This window comes from Urtica dioica, chromosome 5 (genome assembly GCF_054948205.1).
Source record: "Urtica dioica subsp. dioica isolate 48M chromosome 5, U.dioica_male_clone48M_v1_H2, whole genome shotgun sequence".
Taxonomy (NCBI): Eukaryota; Viridiplantae; Streptophyta; class Magnoliopsida; order Rosales; family Urticaceae; genus Urtica; species Urtica dioica.
Window position 1 is genome coordinate 32283254 of NC_142760.1, and position 23802 is coordinate 32307055.

The following is a 23802-nucleotide window of genomic DNA, read 5'->3' on the forward strand; positions in this document are numbered from 1 at the left end:
TTTTCGCCTTTTGCCTGAAATTCACATTTCATTTGATTAACAATTAACTGAGAATCCGAATATACTTTGAGCTTTTTGATTTCTAAATCTTTTGCTATTTGCAGCCCATGTATCATAGCTTCGTACTCAGCTTCATTGTTCGAAGTATTAAAATCGAATTTTAAAGCGAATTTTACCTTGTCTCCTTCTGGACTGGATAGCGCAATTCCGACCCCGGACCCCTTTTCGTTGACTGCTCCGTCTACATACATGTCCCAAATCGGGAATTCGACTGGCCTGTATGTGAACTCTGCAATGAAGTCAGCGACTGCTTGTCCTTTAATTGCTGGTCGGGGGCTGAAGTGTATGTCATATTGTGTCAACTCAATTGACCATTTCATTAGCCTTCCGGATACGTCAGGCTTTTGCAGCACCTGGCGCAGTGGGAAATTGGTGAGGACCGTAATCGGATGTGCAAGGAAGTAGTGTTTTAGCTTCCGAGAAGCAGTGATGAGGGCGAAAGCTAGCTTTTCGAGTTCCGGGTATCTTCCTTCTGCCTCGTTAAGACGCCGCGAAGTATAATAAACCGGGACTTGGTGTTTTCCCTCATTCTTGATCAGCGCTGAGCTTACTGCATGTTCCGAGACGGCTAGGTAGATCTCCAGGGGCTCTCCCTCCTGTACTTTTCTCAAAGTCGGAGGCCATGCCAAGTGTTCCTTTAGAGATTCGAAGCTCTCGTCGCACTGCTTGGTCCATTCAAATTCCTTGGAGCCTCTGAGTATATTGAAGAAATGAATACTTCGGTCGGTAGACCGAGAGATAAAGCGACTTAGTGCAGCTATGCATCCCGTCAATTTTTGCACCTCTTTGATGTTTCGTGGTGGTCTCATGTTCCATAGGGCTGTGATCTTCTCTGGGTTCACTTCAATGCCTCGTTCATGAACGATGAAACCCAAGAACTTTCCTGCGGAGACACCAAATGTACATTTTATAGGATTTAATTTCATGCGATATTGCCTTAACAGTTCGAATGATCTTCTAAGATCATTCGTATGTTCAACTATTTTTCGGCTCTTAACTAACAAGTCATCAATGTATGCTTCCATTGTGATCCCGAGTAATTCGGCGAACATTCGATTTACTAATCTTTGATATGTTGCTCCAGCATTTTTTAACCCGAAAGGCATTACCGTATAACAGTATAGCCCCCGATCAGTTATGAATGCCGTGTGGTCCTGGTCGGGACCATACATAGGGATTTGATTGTAGCCAGAGTAGGCATCCATAAAACTTAGGATTTCATGACCTGCCGTGGCGTCTACTAACTGATCAATTCTCGGCATAGGAAAACTATCCTTTGGGCAAGCCTTGTTCAGATCTGTAAAATCCACACAAGTTCTCCATTTCCCGTTGGGTTTCTTGACCAAGACGGGGTTGGCCACCCACTTAGGATATTTAGTTTCTTTTATTGATCCGTTAGAAATCAGTTTGTCTACTTCTTCCTTCAGAGCAGTATACCTTTCGGAGTTTAAGGCTCTTCTTTTCTGTCTGATAGGTTTTTCTTTAGGATCTATATTTAACCTACGACATGCTATTTGAGGATCTATCCCTGTCATGTCGGACTGCGACCAGGCAAATATATCTAAACTATTAGATAGGAGAGTAATTAAGTTACTTTTGGTACCTGATTCAAGATATTTTCCAATCTTGAGCTTCTTCTCAGGTTGCTTTGGATCTGGGGCGACTTCCTCGACTTCGTCTCCTGGGCCAATTTCTTCTCGGCTCGGGAGGCGTGGGTCAAAATCTGGATCGATCATCATAACCTTGTGAACATCTTTGTCCTGACTCTCTTTGAGATAATTCGCATAGCAGCTCCTTGCGATAGCCTGAGTTCCGACTACTTCACCTATTCCGTGCTCGGTAGGGAACTTCATCTTCAAATATTCCACCGACGCAACGGCCCCGAGGGACTGCAAGGTTGGCCTGCCAATGATCGCATTGAATGAAGATTTTCCGGGGACCACTATCCATGTTGTGTTGATGGTTTTACTCCTCGGGTTTTCTCCCACAGTTATTGGGAGTGGGACTAATCCCTTGGGCTGGATTGAATCTCCCGTGAAGCCATAGAGGTTCTCAGGGGAAGGAGCCAACGTGTCTTGCTTAAGACCCATCTTGTTGAACGTGTCTTCATAGAGTACGTCAACAGCGCTTCCAGTGTCCACCAAAATCCGGTGTACGTTCCTGTTGCCGATTAAGGCCGAAATGACCAATGGATCGTTGTGAGGATACATCACCCACCGAGCATCTTCTGCTGTAAAGGTAATAGGCTCCGAGCTAGACTTGGCTATCTTGTTAGGCCTCTGCTCGGCTGTAAACAAGATCTGCCGGGGTCCTGCGTAGGCTTCCCTTACATAGCTTTTTTGAGCGCTCCTTGAAGTTCCTCCCACATGTGGTCCTCCGACTATGAGTGAGATTTCGGCATATGCCTCACCTCTCTGCTCCTCTTGCTCCCCTTGCTCGGCCTTGAATTTCTTCAACGCTCCTCTTCGGATTAGAGCTTCTATGGCCTCTTTGAGGTTGAAACAGTCGGCAGTACGGTGACCGATGTCCGCGTGGAAAGCGCAATATTTTGTTTTGTCTCTCTTTGAGATATCTTTCTTGATCGGCTTTGGCTTAGGGAAATCTTCCTTGTCCTGTGTAAGACTAAATATCTCCTCTATCGGGGCATTGAGCTTATGATATTTATCGAACTTACTGGAAAAAGGTTTCAGAGGTCCTGCTCCTGACCGGCTCTTCTTCGGTGGGCGGTGGTCCTCAGAATGTCGTTCCCTATGCTCTTCTCGGTAGCTCTTCGGCGGCTTTGCTTTTCTTGCCTCCAGCCTTGCTTCCTCCGCGTTGATATATTTCTGAGCTCTCTTCAAGAAATCGTTGTAGTCCTTTGGACTAGTCTTCTGAAGAGACCACCAGAATTCTGATTCTGTTCGGACGCCGGAAGAGATCCCGAAGAGCTTAAAGTCTTCGTTCAGATCGTCAACCTGAAGTGCTTGTTCCGAGTATCGATTAATAAAATCTTTTAGAGACTCGTCATGGGCTTGTCTTACCGCCAGCAGTCTTTCTTTGGGAGTTTTCCCTGAACTGGAGCCGACAAACTGTTCCATGAATTTTCTAGACAGCTGTTTCCAGGATCCTATGGAGTTTGGCTTGAGTTTTCTGTACCATCTTTTGGCTGAGCCAGTCAGAGTGATAGAGAAGGCTCTGCACATAACTTCTGGTCCGGCTCCTTGCAGCAGCATCCAAGAGGAAAAGGTGTCTATATGATCTCCCGGGTCGGTCTTTCCATCGTATACTGGGATGCTTGGCATCCTAAACCGATCAGGCAACGGGTGTTCTAATACGCGGGCCGTGAACGGGGAGATAGCTTCTCCGACCTTTGGAACAAACTCCTTCTGACCTAGGGCTACCTCTTCAATCCGACGTTCCAATCTTCTAAGATTTGTTTTGTTGGTGCTTGCACTGTCTTCGGTCTCCGAGCTTTCTAAGCTGTGCCTGAAAGTGCTTGAATGTCCTTTGTCCGTGCTGGGCTGGTACCGATCAGGAATCTTTTCCTGACTGTACTGCTCCTTCTCGGACTCAGAAACATCTTCCATCCTCTCATACCGATCTCTGGCATGTTTCCAAGGTTTCTTAACCTGCGGATCTCGTCCGATGGGTTCTTTCCCTGATCGGTGCGAGGGCTCTTCATCTGGGATCACTATCGCGCTTCGCAGTGTGACCCTATTTTCCTGTAACCTTCTTTTCAAATCCCTGTTATTTGCCTCTAAGACCGAGAGACGCTCTTGCATCTGTCTGAATTGTTCTTCGAGGCTGGGTTCCGGAAGGAGTTCAGCTATTTCTTCCGAGGTGAGAGGCAGGGTGCGGTTATGGTGCTCTATCTCCGTCTCCTGGTTAGAGACAGCGTTCACGGGTGCGGACGAACTAGCCATATTCTTCAGCTGGTCCCCCTCCTTCTAGCGCCAACTGTTGACTTGTAAAATTAGTACAACAATATCTCACGAAAATACACTGATTCCGAGTACAAAGCCTCCGAGTACAGAGGTGATTTAGGCAAGACTTTCTCTTTATACAGACGAATCTAATACAAGAGAGCAATGTTTTCTAGAGATTTCAAGTGAAGGAAAGTGTGTAAAAAAGTCCGTGTCTCGTTCTGTGCTGCTGCCTCTATTTATACTCATCTGGTCGTGTCTTTGACGGTTATTTTGAGGAACGTGGGGTGATCAATCCCACGTTCTGGACGGTTATGGGTAACTGCCTTTCGCCTCTCTCTGAGGTGGGCGGTTAATGCTCCTCGCGTGGTTCCTGAACCGTCGAGGTGTGCGTTTTAGAGCTTGAAACATGTTTTCTATTAGTTTTGACTAGTCTTTGACCCACGTTCTTCTCTTCTCTTCGAAGTTCTGATCGGTGGGTTTCGTTCTTAACTTATGAACGGTTCGTTCCTTTTCAATGGATGGCCCTTGGGTTTACTTAACCTGAGCTCGGTGCTGGATTCATATTTCTGCTCGGTAGTCCGACTAGCCAGATCGGAGTCTGACTAATTTATCCCGTAACATACTTCATACCTGTGTTAGTTAGAAATTGGTTCTCTCTCTCTCACACACACACGCTTTGTCAATTCCTATGCGCTGTTCTTTTGAATAATTTAATTATCATTACCTTAATAATCGTAATCATCAGTTACAGCCTAGTACTTCTACAAAAGAAGTATTAATTATCACGTGTGGCTAGTAGTTTCATTAAATTGAATAATTAATGAGGAAATGCATAACCTACCATTGTTAAAACTTAAAAGTACTTATTAAACAATTACAATATTGATACACGTAATTATTTCCTTCTAAACTATACACATAAACAAACAAGAAACAGTGGCGGAACAAAAAAATTACAATAAAAAAGGACAAATTTGAAAAGAAAAAAAAACATTAAGAAAGATCAAATTAAAAAATATATATATTTATATAACTTTATACTAAAATATAAAAAAAATTGATAAAATGCCAGGGTAAAACATACGACCCACGTAGTTGGGCCTATACTTTAGACATAATTAACAAGGGCAAAGAGAAAGGCGCGCATAGAGAGTCGTCGCGACCATTGCGCTAGAGCTCAAAGAAGAGAGACTCGAGGCATGATTTGGCTTAGAAGGAGAGATTTGTGTGGGCGATCCGACGGTGATCATCATTTTCATCCCGCGCTGGCATTGGTTCTCGAAGGTGGAGATAAAGTACTGATTATTTTTGCAGAGTGATAAATTTATCACAAAAAATGTAAAACAAATTGAAATATCCTAAACTGAACCGGATAACCGATTTTTTTAAAGTAGTGGTATATTATAAAATGGTTTTTATCGTATCTTGTTACAATCTATTTTGAGTTTTTTAGATTGGTCTAAAATAGACCGGTCATGTTTCAATAATTGAAACCACAAATTAGATCGAACAATCAGATCTAAAGTCATAAGTCTTAGATTTTCTTTTATATTTCTAAAACATGTAATCATATCAATTACTAAAATATTCATGCAGGATTTATTTTAGATTTCTAAGATATGTAAACATCTCAATTTCTAGAATGTTTATGCGAATATATTTTAAATAATAACTTGTGACTTATTAGTCAAATAAACATAACGATAATAAAAAATGAATTAGTTCGAACTGTATGGCCAGTTTGGTTTATTTATAAAGCTCATGAACTACGAGCAGTGCATTGTAATTTGTATATATAAAAGAGAGACTAATTTGTCAGTCAAGAAGAATAATAATTAAGATTATTAAAAACAGAAATTACGAAAAAGACTTACAAACTATGTCGCCAATTTGGAAAGTCTTGGAGCTAGCCCATTTAGAGTAAAAAGTAGCATTTGGAGGAAACGTACTCCTCTGGCTCGTCAACTTTGTCCTTAGCGTCTCTTTGACCTTTCAAAGTAATAAATAGAAGGCCGCCTAATTCATTTATTTGGACGTTGACAGTGACACTAGCGGCTTTTAAAATTTATAGATACGTATTACATTTTAGGATTTAGATCTGGAATTGCATGGCTCTACTATTTTTACTTTTTATTTTTTATATTTTTTTTTGTGAAAGTCAGACTTTCGTGTCTTATTTGAAGTTTGTATTTAAAAGAGAAATTCGTTTTATATTCTTATTAAGTAGCAAAAAAAAAAAAATCATGTATATAGTTATTATATGCAACATAACAAATTGAATTTTTGTCACATTTTTATCCAAAAATCTCCTCCAAGCACTTTCGTTATTACATGTGATGTTGGCTTTTTTTTTTATTGGAAAATCTGTTTTGGCAAAATATATTGCAATATGCTCTGTAATATGTTGAGACATCTTAGACCTGTCTTTAAACCTTATTATTTTGGTATTTTTGGGAAGTTTCTTATTTTGTTAAAATTATCTGAGAGAGACCTTCTACGAGTATCTGTACTGGTAGTGAATGGGTCTGAAACCTAATTTGACTTTAAAAAATGTTGACACCTATAAAAGAGATATTCTGCACTGGTGGTCACTTGAAGTATTTATTCATACATTTTTGTTTTCTTAGACCTTTAAGACTAGCTGGATGAGAAACATAGTGTCTGGTGTATGTGTGTAAACTCTTTCTCGTTGTTCCACTGATCTGTGTGCTATAGAATTTGGGTTCGTATTTCATGATTATTGTTCACGCTTATTGATATATAACTGATCAGCCTCGTTGGACTTGTGAGACTCACATATATGAAATTCGTGTATAAGATAGTTAAAATGTAATATATATATATATATATATATATATATATATATATATATATATTTATTATCATACCTTGGTGGGTAAATAAACCCGCACTGGTAATCAGTGAGTAAATGCAATTGATTCAAGTATGGCAACATGTTAGCTACATCTCACATGTAAATAATAACTATAATGGCAATTTGTAAATTTCGTCTAGCCGTTGATGTTCAAGAAGTTATTCTGACCTATGTATTTGTTAGAGTATTGCTTCAAACAAAAACATAACCACGTCTGAATAAAGACATTGTCAGTATCATTCATTTAGCGGTGTTGAGTGATATCATAAATGAAGACTTGGAAAATGTTTGTGAACTTTTGAGTTCAAAGCTCTATTTTTAAACTATTTATATGTCTTTCAGATCTCAACACTAGACAAAAGTGTAAGAATATGTTGAAATTAGAACTAATGTAGTCAGAAATATATTTTTTGAAAGCCAAAAACAACCTTTGAACTAAAGTTTTATTAGAACCCGAAATGAGTTTTGGCCAAACTAATATATTGTACTTGGGTCTATAGACCATTTTATCACATTACATGTATTCCTGACCATTACTCACTAAAACGGTCGTAACTCTTTCCACGAACTAATGATGACCCTCCGCAATTAGTTTCCACCTCCTTGTCATTTTCATTGCTTTTCGTCAGAAACATTTCGTTATGGTAAAAATATACTCACAAAATAATATTGATATATGCAATTTCTTTTAAAACTTTACACACAACAAACATTATCCACTACAGTGGTTGGACTTGGAATGGGACCTAGAAATAATTGAAGAGAGCAACCAGAAAGGTATAGACAATTGTCACAACCACGGCGCCGGAGCTCATAGAAGAGAGATTCGAGGCGCGATTTGATATAAACGGAGAGGTTTTTGTGGGCGATCCGACAGTTATGATCACTTTTAAGCCGCGTTTACAGTGGTCTTCGAAGTTAGACGTGTAGTACTGAGAGCCCGGGGAAAGGCTCACAATGAGTTCGCTTTTGCCTTTACCGGTAAAGATGATGCCGGGTTTGGCGCAATTTCGGTAGTCTTTTTGGTTTGCCACTAAGCCCACATCCACTATGCCTTGGTTCTCACTGGTGTTGAACACTAATGTGAAATAATAAATATAGAAGAAATTAAGATTTCATCAAATGAATTTCTGGACTTATGCTATATATAAATTATATATCAAGGATTAGTATAATGAGATTTTTACCAAATTTTGATGAAATCCTAAATGTGCGGTCTATGCGAGTTTTTAATTTTGTAAAATGGTCAGTATACTGTAACAAAGAATCAACAAAAACTTATTTCGAAAGATCGATATACTATCAACTTTAAAAAGTCGCATTTAAAGCTCATAGACTAGGACTGCAAACAAAAATATAGACCACTTAATTTACCAGGAGATTTAAAATTCGAAGACTATACAAATCATAATTTTTTCAGATCAAGAACAATGATTTAGATGATCAAAAGAGAAATTACGTAATAAACTTACAAACAGTGTCGCCAATTTGGAAAGTCTTGGAGCTAGCCCATTCAGAGTAAAATGTAGCATTTGGAGGAACGTTCCAACCAAAATCCCCTCCAACCCTATATTCAGCTGCGTTACTGCTCTCAAGAAATACCAACACCAGCATTATTATTGTGGTAATTAATATACCCATTCGACCTAACATTTTCATTGTATTCACTTTTTTATTTTAGGATCTGGAATATGTTGAACGGTTCTTCTACTCAGGTTTACAGAGAAAACACCCCAAGTGTATAAATAGATGTATTATGTTGTAGGAAGTGAGATATCTCTCGACGGAAAAATAAATGGATATACGTAAAGACTACGACTCGGAATGTTCTTACGTCCTTGTCCTCGTCTTCTCTTTGACCTTTGACTATCGACGTGTCCTTTGCGTGTCTTTGGCCTATGCCTATCCACATAAAAATGCCGACTAATTCATTTATTTCTTTAGGTTGACTCTAGTGGCTCTTGAATCTTCCACGTACGTGGTCTTAAAATGTAACTTCTAACCAAGTTTTTCAAATTTTAATGAATATATGAACTATAAGTTTTAAATATAGCCTAGATCGATCTCAACGATTCCTCGCTTATATCTAGCTTTTTTTTTTTTTTTTGCTGTCTTGTCTCAGTAAGATATCTTTAGTTATATAGTTTACCGCGGGGTTTAGGTGATATCTCATCTTATAATAAAATCTTTGTTAAAAAAATAGAAATTTTGTAAAATCTTATATAGAAATCAATTATGAGTTGTGTATCGCGCTTTCAAAGTCAATCTTTAATTAGGTTATAAATGTAACAAAGTAGCTATTTGTAAACTATTAAAAAAAAATGTAATTAATGAAGATTTAGGGATTCAGAGAAAAAGAGAAAGTCTGAATTGCATTTTAAATGAATAGAATAGTCTGGGTATATATAACCATAATACAACAAAAAGAAAAATAAAGAAAAAGGGAAATAATCCTAAATACAATAATAATAATAATAATAATAATAATAATAATAATGACTAATATATATTATATATATACGCTAATATCCCCCATCAAACTCACGATGCTACATCAATAAGCATTGAGAGTTTGTCAACTAAGAAGCGGAAGCGCGAAGTAGAATGAGCCTTCGTGAATAAATCGGTAATCTGAAGTGAAGAGGGAACATATAGCAATGTGATTGTACCAAGCTGTAGATGATGGCGGGTGTAATGACAATCAATCTCAATATGTTTGGTTCGCTCATGAAAGACCGAGTTACGAGCAATCTGAATGGAACTCTGATTATCACAGTATAATGGCGTAAGATGATGAAGTGTGACACCCAGATCAGCAAGTAACCAGCATAACCAAACAATCTCACATGTAGTCGTAGCCATAGCGCGATACTCAGCTTCAGTGGAAGAGCGAGAAATAACATCCTGCTTCTTGCTCTTCCAAGAGATGAGTGAATCTCCAAGGAAAACACATAATCCAGTGGTGGACTTGCGATCCGTAAGATCACCAGCCCAATCGGCATCAAAGTAAGCGCGCAACTCCAATGAAGACGGGAGGGAAACAATAGACTCTGAAACTGAGTACCACGAAGATACCTGAGAATGCGCAGAACGGCAGCCTAATGAACTGTGGTAGGAGCAGTGACAAACTGACTAACAACATGAACAACATGCGCAATATCAGGACGAGTAACCGTGAGATAAACCAAGCTTCCAACCATCGTACGGTATAGACTGGGATCGGGCAGAGGAGGCCCATCAGATGGAGAGTACCGTGCATTGGTTTCAAGAGGAGTATCAACGATCCCGTTGTCAGTGAGACGACCGCGCTCAAAGAGATCTGATATATACTTTGACTGAGATAAAAGGTAGCCCTTCGGAGAAAAAGCCACCTCTATACTCAGAAAGTAACGCAACGAACCCAGATCTTTCATAGCAAAGCACTGAGCCAAGTCAGACTTCAACGATTCAATCTCATCATAATCATCACCGGTAATAATCATGTCATCAACATACAAGGGCAAAGGATACGACCTGTACTTGTATGCTTAACGAACAAAGCGGAATCGTGCTGACTAGGAATGAAACCAAGGGAGGTGATCACCGTGGAGAACTTCTCAAACCAAGCTCGGGAGCTTGTTTGAGACCATAAAGAGCTTTGCGCAGCTTGCACACATGACCGGGCTGATGCGCGACACCAGGATGAGGTCATGTAGACCTCCTCGTGAAGATCACCATACAAGAAGGCATTCTTCACATCCATCTGAGATATCTGCCAACGATGTACGGAAGCCATATCGATCAAAGCGCGGATCGTCGTCATCTTTGGGACTGGTGCAAAAGTCTCTTCGTAATCCATACCATACTCCTGAGAATAGCCTTTAGCAACAAGAAGGGCCTTGTACCGCTCCACGGACCCATCTGATTTGGTCTTGATCTTATAGACCCAACGAGAACCGATGGCTCGCTTCCCTGACGACAACGGTACGAAATCCCAAGTGTGAGTTTGATGTAGAGCAGTAAGTTCATCAGCCATAGCAGTCTGCCAAAGGGGGTCAACAACAGCCTCTCTATAGGACAAAGACTCAGACAAAGAGTGAAGAGAAACGAGAAAAGAAGCAAAAGAGGTAGAGTATGAAGAATAGGCAAAATCGGTAAGTTTAGTGGACTTACGAGGACGGGTGGACTGACGCAGATGAGGATGATCCGTAATCTCAAGTGATGGCTGAGTAGTCGTAGCAGGAGGGGTCAGAAGTTGTGTGTCTCGGGAACCAAAGTATCAGTGTGTACAACCTCATTGGTGTCAATATCAAAATGATCAATGCGAATAAGATCATTCTGAGTCATGTTATGAGAAATAGCGGGAACAGAGAAGAAAGGAATATTCTCTAAAAACACAACATGACGAGAGACATACAATTTCTGACTGACCAGATCAAAACAACGATATCCCTTTTGACCAACACCATATTCCAAAAAGACACACAAAGCAGACTTATGAGACAATTTATCACGTTCGACGTAAGTTCGGAGCACGAAACAAGTGGAACCAAAAACACGCAAAAAAGCATAATCAGGGACTTTTCCAAACAATTTTTCGAAATGGGATAAACCTGAATTATGAGAGGTTGGGATTCTGTTTATGACATAGGCAGCGGTATGGATAGCTTCCCCCCCAAAAAATACTAGGAACCTCGGCAGACAGGAGGAATGAGGGAGCAGTCTCAACAAGGTGACGATGTTTCCTTTCAGCTACACCGTTTTGTTGAAGTGTGTCAGTACATGAGGTTTGACGGATAGTCCCATCGGAAGCAAGTAACTGGAAAAAATCGTTAAAAGTATATTCACCCCCTAAATCACAACGAAAACATTTAATGGCAGCAGAATGTTGTGTTTTTACGAGGGCTCTAAAATCACAATAAATGCTCAAAAAATCGGATCTACGCTTCATTAAATAAACCCAAGTGTAACGAGTGAAATCATCAACAAAGGAAACGTAGTATCTATAACCACCCTTAGTAGACACGGGAGCAGGTCCCAACACATCAGAATGCACAAGATCAAACAGAGCAAGAGAAGATGAAGCACTTTTATGAAAAGGTAAAGCTGAAAATTTTGCAAGTTTACAACCACTACAATCAGAAATATCCTGGGAGTTCAAATTTCCTAAAACTCCCGTAGAAACCAAAAAACGCAAACGAGACGCTGAAACATAACCCAAACGAGAATGCCACAAATAAAATTCAGACAATAAATGACTCAAACGAAAAGGAAGATAAATCCACACTAGAGGCAGCCACATCCGTTACTTTAAGTTCATCCAAGACATAGAGTCCCCCCTGCTTACGGCCTGTCTCAATCACCATTTGAGATCGCGGCACCTGAACACAACAAGATGAAGAAGAAAAAGTGACTACGAAACCAAAATCGGTTATATTGACTAACAGATACAAAATTTAAAGCAAGACTATGAATATAGTAGACATCAAGAATGGAAATATGAGATGTAACAATAGAACCAAAACCCTCTGATGGCATAGGGGTGTCATCGGCGGTCATAATGGGTATGGACGAGTGAGGGGACAAAGACACAAAAGATGAAAAATGAGGGAACATATGGTTGGAAGCATCCGAATCAAGTATCCAAACGGAGGATGGTATACCTGGGACTGACGATGAGGACAAACCTTGAGAGGAAGAGGCTGACATGGCATGAGGCTGAGAGGCAAGGAACTGCTGGAACTGCTCAAACATGTACGGGTCCATAGATGGGGCAACAACGTCGTTGGTGGACGGAGGTGTCCATGGAGATGTCGGACGAGGTTCCCATGGAGCTGGTGCACGAGGTGCCCATGGAGCCGTCGGACGGGGTGCCCACAGAGCCGTCGGGCAAGACTGAGGCTGGGTTGGGCGTTGTTGCTGCTGCTGCTGCGGCTGTGCTCTGTCCCTGCTTAATTTCGGACACTGAGCCTTCCAATGTCTATTCTCTTTACAAAAGGCACATTTATCCAGAGTGAGTGATGACCTGGGCGTATTACTAGCAGGAGAACGGTACGGGGCAGCAAGAACTGCAGCCACCGCGGGTGATGGACTCTCCTTGTCAATCTTGGACTTGAGACGAACCTCTTCGACCAGCAGCTCGTTGACCACAGAATCAACAGAAGGAAGAGGACTGCGGTGAAGAATCGCACCACGCAATCCCTCAAAGTCGTCACGAAGGACCATCAGGAACTGAACCAATCGCTGCTCTTCACGCCGAGAGATGTAAGCCGCCACTGCCTTCAATTCAGCCGACTCAGTCAATGCCAACTGATCCCATAATGACGACATGGCTGAATAGAACTCTTGAATACTCAAACCGTCTGGCCGAAGTGCACGAATATCCATCTCCAATTGATACTGTTTGGCAAAATTAGACTGAGTATAGAGTCTCTCCAGATGTCCCCAGACCTCATTCGCAATCTTGCACTTCGCCAACTGAACACCGATCGAGTGGGTAACAGAATTGTTAATCCATGTGATAATTTTCGCGTTGTCAGCCTCCCAAACATCAATCGAAGTTGCAAAATCTTCAGCCTTCTCATCGGTAGGCTTACGACGCACACTCGTCACATAATCCACATCGATTTTCCACGCAAAAAATTCCTCATAACATAACTCCAATACGAGTAATTTTTTTCATCCAGTTGAACACCAATTGCCTGAAGGGAATCATCTCTACGACCCGCAATATTGAAAAACACAAATCCAAATACTCCAAAAAACAGAGAGAAACCCCCAAATCGAAATCCGAAAAGGAAATCAACAACGCATCCAAACAGCACCAAATCGACGAACTGGACAATCACTCAACCAATTACGACATCCACAAATCAAGAAAAAGAGGCGAAAATACCAACGATACGGACAAAAAACATAGGTCGATCCGCGAACACCGTGCTTGGTATATTAACTTTCTTCAGATCAATTAACAAAAACCATGACTGAATAAGATGACTCTGATACCATGCAGATTTAGGGATTCATAGAAAAATAGGAAGTCTGAATTGCATTGTAAATGAATAGAATAGTCTGGGTATATATAACTATTATACAACAAAAAAAAAGGGAAATAAAGAAAAATGGAATAATCCTAAATACAATAATAATAATAATAATAATGAATAATATATTATATATAAAATCAATAATAAAAAAAAAAAATTAAGAAACTTATTCATATTGCACATTTTTAGCAAACAGTTATTTTAAAAAACAAAGTCTGTCTCTCTCTCTTCCCATATTATTCTTCCGAAGATTGAGTATAACCATTTAAAAGACTAAAAATGTTCCTCGAATTAAAACACCAAAATCCTTCTGATGTTCGACGTGTCTTCCATAAGCTGTGATACTCAATTTGAATCAAATTTGATTTGTTCCTCTCTCGAACTCGTCACTCAGTTCAACACCACGGACTCACTCTCCATCTCTTCTCCTCTGCCGCATAGACCAGTGATGGTTGTTGTCGTCGCAACGTTTCGGGGCTTACAGCCCGTCGAGCTCGTTTCGATGGCCTCTTTTTTTTATTGGTCTTATACTCGAATGTGGTCAACCAGTAATCAGAGGGAATGCATTGGAGTGCTTGCATTTTGTCTGCGCGTTGGTCTCCTTTGGCGCCACTGCATCTGAGTCGTGATTCGGTGGTTTCTCTGATTTCGTAAAAATGGAAAACGCTCAGAAATCCATAAGAAAGAAGATTCAGAGAAAAAGCCTTCAACCCCAAAACTGTCCATGTTTTCCATCAAAACATCACCGCGAGTTTGACCCGACAAAGCTTGCCCTTATGAGGAATCCATAAGAAGATTGGAAACAAAAATGGTGTAAAATTACAGAGAAAATTTCTTAGTTTGAAGTTTTGGGTGTATCTCGTATTTCCAAACTCGTCAATAATATTATCAATGGGTATGGATTTGAGTTATGACATACTGGGTTTTGTAATATTATAAGTATGCTTTTGATGATATGATTTTTGGCATTTGTAATATAAGGTCACAATTCACGTCACTATTGTTGATGTTGAATGATTCAGAAACTCGAAAATCTTAGATGTTGTGTTGTTATATATTCAATGACAAATAAAAAAAAAAAGCTTAAAATAGAGTTATCAGCTACAAAAATACCTTCGATTTGTAGCTTAATAAATATATGAACTATGAAGGTATAAAAAAATGTTCAATATTAAGAATTAACTTTTTGAGGTTTGAAGATCTTGAAAACGAGGGTCTTCATTGGAGTAAACGGCCTTCAAACCCACATTTTGAAGTTTAATAATCTTCAAAATGAAGGTTTCCATCAATACTTTTTTAGTATCTATCATTAGCTTTTTGTTTACAATAAGATAATAAATGAATAATGCTTAGATAACATTATAAAATATTAAAGTGGGCCATGCTAAGGTATTTTTAAAATTGCCTATGCTATTTTTTTTTTACATGCGTTGTTAATAGTGTTGCGAGTGAATACATTTGTGTTTTGTTTAGTCCATTTTTTAAAATGTATCAAAATGAGCACCTCCTAAGCAGCTTTCTTACTTGGTTAAAGTGCTCCTAGCTATGACTAATGACACTCTATAATGTCCATTAAAGTTTACTTAATCTGTAGACAAATCACCTGAAGTTAAAGAACTCTTAAAATTGATGCCAAGATTCAACAAGCTATCTCACTTTTTCTCTTTGAAGATTTAAATGCCAACTTTATATTCAAATATTATAGTAACCGATAAGAAAACCAAATAATTTTTGAAATTTAACATATCAAAGCCAACTTTATATTATACCAAAAAAAATTAGTGTAATCCCCCCATCAATCGGGCACATACATGAAAATAACAAAAAATAAAAATGGAAATCACAAATCTAAAACAACAAAGCTAGCGCCACCGCGGACAAAGAAAATCCAACCACGCCGGCAAGAGAGGCGGCGCCGTTTCCCTCGGGAGGTGGAGAGGCGGTGGTCGTGGTGGTTGTTGGAGGGGAAGGAGTGGTGGCCGTGGAGGGAGGCGTGGCGGTGGGACGGGCGGGGCCAGAGGTAGGGACGGAAGCAGATGGAGGAGAGGATCGAGGGGCGAGAGGAGACAGAGACGGGGACGGGGAAGGAGAGTTGTCTCCGGATCGAGGGGTCGGGGTTGGAGCCCCCGTGGCGACGTTGATGGCCAACTTTTGGCCCGAGCTGCAGTGATTCGCGACGGTGCATATGTAGTGGTGCTCACCTGCTGATCTGAGGGTGATGTTTGCGGGGCTAGACGTGATTCGGGAAATAGGGTTCGCACCGTTGCAGTTGTCGTAGCCTGATTTCGTCACTTCTGTCACGTCGTGTCTGTTTGCCATAAAATTGAATACTGAAAGATAAAAATAAAATGTTAGAACTTAGAACTTGGAGAGAGACACTATGTGCCCATGGGAGGCTAAAACGCTGTCTAAAAAAACACATATTTTTTGTTATTTATCTAAAATTTATTAAACGTTGACTATTTAGCAATGTCAAACGCTTAACTTGGCTATTTTCTAATTTTTTATTTTTTTATTCCAATTTTAATGTATTTGTAGACAAAAAATGTTTGCCAATTTTTTACAAATTAACTTTTCATTTTTTTTCTGTTGCATATTAGTCCCTTTAATTTACATGTTTGGCTCTGTCTGACTGTTAATTACAGTTTTGAAACAAGATTATAAGAAAGATTAGTAAAATGTGTCGAGTTTTACCGAGAATGTCACCAACGACGAAATTCTTGTTAGCGGCCCAGTCGGAGTAAGTGGTGGGAGAAGACGGGAGATCCCAATTAGCAGAATCGCCGACTATGTAAGTGGTTGCCGAGGCCAAAGCCACCATGGCCAAGGTTGCAACCACAATCATATGACTTTTTCCTGCCATTTTTTTTCCTTCAAGTTAACGCTTCTGTTCTTTTATATCTTCCTCTGGATTGACAATTTTTTTTTTCTTGTGTATCCAAATACTAAACCTCTGTTTTCTCTTGGACAGGGTTTATGGTTTCTATTTATAGATATAGGCTTCTGTTTTGGCTGGACAAGTTGGTAGGTTTGCAGCCATTGGATGGTCGCCACGTCCCTCCATTGGTCATGATTCACGACTAGTTCCAACTTTGTATGCCGTATTCTGGTGGTACTGAAAAATTCCTCGAATATTGACTGCCGCGTTAATTTTTTTTTTTTTTTTTTATGACTTTTCATTTTATAATCAAATTTGCTTGAGTTTACACACCCATAAACATACGACTGACCACATAGAGTTTAACGCGTCAGAGTATATAAAAGACGACTATGCATATATAGATCACTCTAGGTCTAGGATTCAAGTATCAATGAAACAGTTAAAAGACACATATAGCATGATCGATATGTATATAGATCACTTAAGATTAAGCTCGACAAACTAATGATTGTCGTTGTAATACATTTTTTATTTAGCTAAAAGGAATTTGAAAAGAAAGCTACATGGCAGAGACAATAACACACATCAAGAAATAAAAGTATATATGTATGTTAATGATAATACAACTCATTGCAAAATTCTAATACTTTATCATGAATCCCATCTGTTGAAATCAAGCTCGTTAGTTCGTCCTCCCGTGTTAGCTCGTCACTTCATCAGCTCGTCACTTCGTCAGCTCGTCACTTCGTCAGCTCGTCAGCTTCGTCAGATCGTCAGCTCGTCAGTTCGTCAGTTCGCCCTTCCTCCTGACAAGCGTGCCTTCCTCCTGACAAGCGTGCCTCGGAAGTCCTCACTCCTTGGAACTCATATCACACGGGAAAATGTGTTACATTTATTTGTCATCTATTTTCTATGTCTTATTTTCTGTGTAACATTTATTACTTTCTATTTCCTAGATAGAATTATTACATGTATTTATTACACTCTCTCTTGTATCCACCATATGTATAAATAGGTGATACAAGTCATATCAAACATAAGAAAATATTCAAAGTCTCGGAACACTCTCTCTCTTCTCCGATTCTCTATCTTTCTTTATCATTTCTACATGGTATCAGAGCCCAGAAAATCAATCACCATGAACACTACTCCAACCACCTTTCAGACCTCGCCCACTCAGTCTCAATCTGAATCCTTCTCCCAACATATCACGAGCCACAAACTCAATGGTCACAACTTCCTACAGTAGTCACAATCCGTGCTCATGTTCATATCGGGACGAGGTAAAGATGACTACCTCACAGGCGCGGCAAAATCTCCAAAGATCGAAGATCCGGCGTTCAAGAGTTGGAAGGCAGAAAACAACATGGTGATGTCCTGGCTCATAAACTCTATGCATCCCGAAATCGGGGAAACCTTCCTCCTTTACCCAACGGCAGCAGAAATCTGGCAAGCAGCTAGAGAAATCTTCTCCAACTCAGAAGATGTGTCCGAGCTGTTTGAAACTGAGAACATTCTCCACGACCTACGTCAAGGAGAGATGTCTGTTACTCAGTTCTTCAGCTCGCTCACGCATCTATGGCAGAAGATCGACCTCTACGAACATCACCAGTGGACCTGCCCCGAAGACTCAAAACTCTACCGCAGGATAGCGGAGACCAAACGTGTGTTTAAACTATTATCCGGGCTCAACCAAGACCTCGACGAGGTCAGAGGTCAGATACTAAGTACAAAACCACTAACATCTCTCCGTGAAGCCTTCTCCGCGGTCAGACATGAGGAAAGCTGGAGAAAACTCATGCTTGGAGTTATCCAATCGAGCCCAATCCCGAGCTCATCCTCAGATTCATCCGCCCTCACCACGCATGGAGATGAAGTACTTGCAGCTCGCGTCTCGACAGAGAGACCTCGCAAACCTCGCCCCTACTGCGACCATTGCAAACGACCTGGACACCTCCGAGAAACCTGCTGGAAGCTGCATGGGCACCGAGCTCGAAGTCAACCCGAGACACTAAGGATCCAAACTCAGCCGGAAACTTAGTATCCACCTCGTCCGCTGCCTCGACCTCGACCTCGGACTCCTCTCCCTTCAGCAACGACCAACTCGCTATTCTCCAAAAGCTTATCCAACAAGTCCAACTCAGTGGAGAACACTCGGGCATTGGTTCTCTAGGTAATTCTCCTAGAGCCCTCCATGTAAGCTCAGAGAATCCCACATCATGGATTGTCGACTCCGGTGCCTCTGATCACATGACTGGTAATCGAAGTTTATTCACAACTTACTCCGCTTGTAATAGAAGCATATCAGTCACCATCGCCAACGGAGCCAAGACTCAAGTCACTGGTATTGGCACCGTGGTCTTGACGAAGTCCATGAGGCTAGACTCGGTGTTCTTTGTGCCTCAACTGCAGTGCAATCTCTTATCTGTGCATAAGTTCAATCAAGACTCTAAGTGCCGAACTATTTTTGATGAAAGTTCATGTGTGTTTCAGGAACAGGTCACGGGGAGACAGATTGGTAATGGCGAGCTGAGTACTAGACTCTATATCATCAAGCCAGATCAGGGGGCCATGTGTCAGCTCGCCCAACATTCACCCCAGTACAAAGAGATCATGCTCAATCACCTTAGACTAGGGCATCCAAATTTCATGTATCTCAAAAGAATGTTTCCTTCTTTGTTTATCAATAAAAATATCAATTCCATTCAATGTGACATGTGTGAGTTCGCCAAACATTCTCGAAGCTCGTATCACCCCACCTCGTACAAACCATCTCGCCCATTTGCCACAATTCACAGTGATATATGGGGACTCTCAAAAGTTCCCAATATCACTGGAGTGCGATGGTTTCTTCTCTTTGTTGACGACCACACTAGACTCAGTTGGATATACATGATGAAACAAAAATCCGAAACATCCAACCTCTTCAAAATCTTTCACAAAATGATCCAAACACAGTTCGACACCTCCATCCAAATTGTCCACACAGACAACGCTCGAGATTACTTTAATTCCGAGCTCGGCGATTTCTTCAAAACACATGGCATAATTCACTCCAGCTCATGCGTTTACACCCCGCAACAAAATGGGGTAGCCGAAAGGAAAAATCGACATATACTCGAGGTCGCCCGAGCCATCATGTTCTCCTCAAACGTCTCATCTCATTTTTGGGGAGAAGCAGTCCTCACAGCCACCTACCTCATAAACAGAATGCCATCTCGTGTCCTTGGCTATAAAATCCCATCTCAAGTCCTTCTAGAGACATACCCTCACTCTCGACTCATCTCAACCCTACCTGCGAAAGTTTTCGGCTGTTCAGTCTTCACCCATTCTTATGGCCAAGGTAAACTTGAACCAAAATCGGTCAAGTGCATCTTCCTTGGCTATTCAGCAACCCAGAAAGGCTACAAATGCTATGAACCCCGATCACGAAAATTCATAGTCTCAATGGATGTATCTTTTCATGAGTTCAGTCCTTACTTCGCCAATTCAGCTCGTCAGGGGGAGAATGATGAAAATGACTTCCCAAATTGGCTCATCATAAACCCAGAATTTACCTCGCCTCAAAGTCCAACCTCACCTATTCAAGATATTCCCAGTTCGTCCAGTTCGTCCAGTCCGTCCAGTCCTTCCAGTCCGTCCAGTTCGTCACCGACTCCCAGCTCGCCAGCCTCTGAACCCTCTCCATGCGAACTGATCATCACCCAGAGTCCGGTACAAGCTCGCGAACTAGATGTCTCTTCGAACCTGAACCACGACACTACTGAACAAGGTAACGCCTCATCTCCGGACTTACCAATTGCATTGAGAAAACCTACTCGGTCGTGTGGTCAATACCGGATGGAGGATTACGTGTACTATGGGAACTTATCTACGGGCTACCAAGCCTATGTGGCGAGGTTAGATGAAGGAAAAGTGCCAAACTCCATCGAGGAAGCCCTTCAAAGTCCCGAGTGGCGAGACGCAAGTCATGCCGAGATCCAAGCCCTCGAACAGAATGATACGTGGGATATCGTCGAACTACCACCAGGCAAGCGAACTGTTGGATGTAGATGGCTCTTCACCATCAAACATAATCCAGATGGCACAGTGGAGAGATACAAAGCCTGTCTTGTCGCTAAAGGGTACACTCAGGCTTATGGCATCGACTACCAAGAGACGTTCGCTCCAGTCGCAAAGTTCAATACCATCAGAATCCTCCTTTCATTAGCAGCCAACTTAGATTGGCCCTCAGTCAGCTCGATGTCAAGAATGCTTTTCTAAATGGCGAACTGGAAGAGGAAGTCTACATGCAACTCCCACCAGGATTCGACAATGATCAAGGGGGCAACAAAGTCTGCAAACTCAAAAAGTCTCTATACGGTCTAAAACGATCCCCACGAGCATGGTTTGAGAAATTCTCCAATGTACTCAAGCGTTGCGACTACGAACAAAGTCAAGCCGATCCAACACTCTTCTCAAAGATCTCAACACAAGGCAAGCACACCATCCTGAGTGTGTATGTGGACGACATAGTCATCACCGGAGACGACCTAGAAGAGATCAGGAGACTGAAGCAAATTCTGTCATCTGAGTTCGAAGTCAAGGACCTCGGTAGCCTACGATATTTCCTCGGCATGGAGGTAGCTCGATCTGAAAAGGGCATCTCTGTTTCCCAGCGCAAGTACATTTTGGATCTCCTCAAAGAAACTGGCATGCTTGGCTGTAAACCAGTTGACACTCCAATGGATGCCAATGTGAAACTTCTAGCTCGTACCACCGAGGCCGCCACCAACAAAGAAAGGTTTCAGCAGCTCGTGGGAAAACTCATCTAACTAACTCACACTAGACCGGATATTGGATTCGCATTGAGTATGGTAAGTCGATTCATGAGTAATCCTTCGACAACTCATATGGACGCAGTTATGAGGATTCTCCAATACCTCAAAGCTGCCCCAGGGACTGGTCTCTCCTTCAAGAAAAGACGAATTCGAGGTGTCGAAGTGTTCACAGATGCGGACTGGGCCGGATATGTTCCAGACAGACGATCAACATCAGGCATGTGCACATACGTCTGGGAAAATCTTGTTACCTGGCGAAGCAAGAAGCAATCTGTTGTCTCAAGAAGTAGTGCTGAAGCCGAGCTCAAGTCTTTAGCAAGCGGAGTATGTGAAGGCATCTGGCTGAAGAGAGTTCTCGACGACCTCAAGATCATCATCGAAGGTCCAATCAAGCTCTTTTGCGATAATCAAGCTGCTCTCAGCATAGCCAAAAATCCAGTCCATCATGACAGAACAAAACATATCGAGATCGACCGATACTTCATCAGTGAAAAGATTGAAGAAAAAATAATCGATATGGAATACGTTCCATCAGGTCGTCAGCTCGCCGACATTCTCACCAAAGCCCTTCCTCGAGCAACCTTCTCCGAGCTATGTAGCAAGCTTGACCTCCTCAACATATACAGTCAAGCTTGAGGGGGAGTGTTGAAATCAAGCTTGTCAGTTCGCCCTCCCGTGTTAGCTCGTCACTTCGTCAGCTCGTCACTTCGTCAGCTCGTCAGCTTCGTCAGATCGTCAGCTCGTCAGTTCGCCCTTCCTCCTGACAAGCGTGCCTTCCTCCTGACAAGCGTGCCTCGGAAGTCCTCACTCCTTGGAACTCATATCACATGGGAAAATGTGTTACATTTATTTGTCATCTATTTTCTTTGTCTTATTTTCTGTGTAACATTTATTACTTTATATTTCCTAGATAGAATTATTACATGTATTTATTACACTCTCTCTTGTATCCACCATATGTATAAATAGGTGATACAAGTTCATATCAAACATAAGAAAATATTCAAAGTCTCGGAACACTATCTCTCTTCTCCGATTCTCTATCTTTCTTTATCATTTCTACACCATCTTCCAAATAAAAGCATAAATATTTGCTAAATGATAAAATACATCTCATTGCCAATATACTCCCTCCTCAAGATTGGGTACCATAATGTTTGTCAGTAAATAGAATGTGCGTTAAAACAAATTTTCTCTGCAGAGTTTTTCGCCTGTCCCCCCCCCTCCCCTTCACTGCTTAAAGATGGAGGACTTATGCGACAAGTGGTCCGATTTGGGCATTGAGGAGGACGAGGAGGATGAGGTTCTGGTCCTTGAAGATGAAGAGCTTGCTGGTACTAGAGCCGACTTGTCGGGATGCCTTCTCGGAAAGCTGCTAGGAATGAAGCCCTTCAAACGTAATGCTCTCAAGTCTGTTATGGCGAACATATGGAGACCCACTAGGAAGCTTGAAATCAGCGACCAAGGCGACAGAGCTTTCTGCTTCAGATTTGCCAAGGAGGCTGACAAAAAACGGGTTTGGGAAACGGGCCCCTGGATGTTCGACAAGTCGCTCCGGGTGCTGAGAGACCCGGAAGCGGAGTGTGGCATAGACGACGAGTTTCGATGGGTAGAGTTTTGGACCCAACTGCACGGAATCCCGACTATAAATCGGTCGGTTAAGATGGGCGAACTGGTCGGGAATAAGATTGGCAAAGTGGTCAGGATTGACAAGGACAGAGAGATGGTAGAATCAGAGGCGATTTTATCCGAGTTCGTGTGGCCCTGGATGTGAGCAAACCTCTGGTGAGGGGTATCTTTGTTAAACTTGGCACGGGTGACATCAAGACATGGATAGCCTTCCGATACGAAAGATTGGCTGACTTTTGTTACGTTTGCGGAAGCCTGGGTCATGGCAGCTCGGACTGCTCGAGAAAAGATGGAAAGGATGGCGAGTCTAGGAGTTTCAAGTATGGGGCTTGGCTAAGGGGTGAAGCCCCAAATAGCTTTGCTGGTGAAACTCGGAAATTTGGCGCGGGCTTGGAGAGGGACCATCCGACCGAGAAGCCTGTCAACGGACCATTGGGAGGTGGGGCCGATTTCCAAAAAGGGAAAAATCAAACCTGCTCCTCATTTGCTGAGGAGGGATCTTGCCCGAAATTGGGGGTCTTCGCCAAGAAAAGTAATTTGGCGCACTGTTCTTGATCTGACAAACGAAAGGAAGAAGATGGGGAGACTCTCGGCGCGCGATAAAGAG

At 41.6% G+C, this 23802-nt stretch overlaps 2 protein-coding genes and 1 pseudogene across 2 annotated transcripts; all 3 read right to left on the minus strand.

The window, feature by feature from the left end:
• Nucleotides 1–6982: 6982 nt before the first annotated feature.
• Nucleotides 6983–8598, minus strand: LOC149397935 (umecyanin-like). Its single transcript, XM_089615567.1, has 2 exons — nucleotides 8313–8598; nucleotides 6983–7918 (listed from the first exon to the last, which is right to left on the minus strand). Exons 1-2 carry the CDS (start codon nucleotides 8497–8499, stop codon nucleotides 7587–7589), a joined length of 519 nt encoding a protein of 172 aa, XP_089471693.1. The 5' UTR covers nucleotides 8500–8598; the 3' UTR covers nucleotides 6983–7586.
• Nucleotides 8599–9381: 783 nt separating this feature from the next.
• Nucleotides 9382–14591, minus strand: LOC149397936 (uncharacterized; annotated as a pseudogene).
• Nucleotides 14592–15622: 1031 nt separating this feature from the next.
• On the minus strand, nucleotides 15623–16820 carry LOC149397937 (blue copper protein 1b-like). Its single transcript, XM_089613982.1, has 2 exons — nucleotides 16560–16820; nucleotides 15623–16195 (listed from the first exon to the last, which is right to left on the minus strand). Exons 1-2 carry the CDS (start codon nucleotides 16726–16728, stop codon nucleotides 15714–15716), a joined length of 651 nt encoding a protein of 216 aa, XP_089470108.1. The 5' UTR covers nucleotides 16729–16820; the 3' UTR covers nucleotides 15623–15713.
• Between the last annotated feature and the right edge of the window lie 6982 nt (nucleotides 16821–23802).

What these genes read in the sequence shown, in the direction of transcription:
- LOC149397935 (XM_089615567.1), bottom strand. Translation starts at nt 8,499, where the DNA reads ATGAAAATGTTAGGTCGAATGGGTATATTAATTACCACAATAATAATG. An exon ending in CCAAATTGGCGACACTGTTT is followed by an intron (nt 7,919 to 8,312) that starts GTAAGTTTATTA and finishes ATTTCACATTAG; the next exon opens with TGTTCAACACCAGTGAGAAC.
- LOC149397937 (XM_089613982.1), bottom strand. Translation starts at nt 16,728, where the DNA reads ATGGCAGGAAAAAGTCATATGATTGTGGTTGCAACCTTGGCCATGGTG. An exon ending in CGTCGTTGGTGACATTCTCG is followed by an intron (nt 16,196 to 16,559) that starts GTAAAACTCGAC and finishes TTTATCTTTCAG; the next exon opens with TATTCAATTTTATGGCAAAC.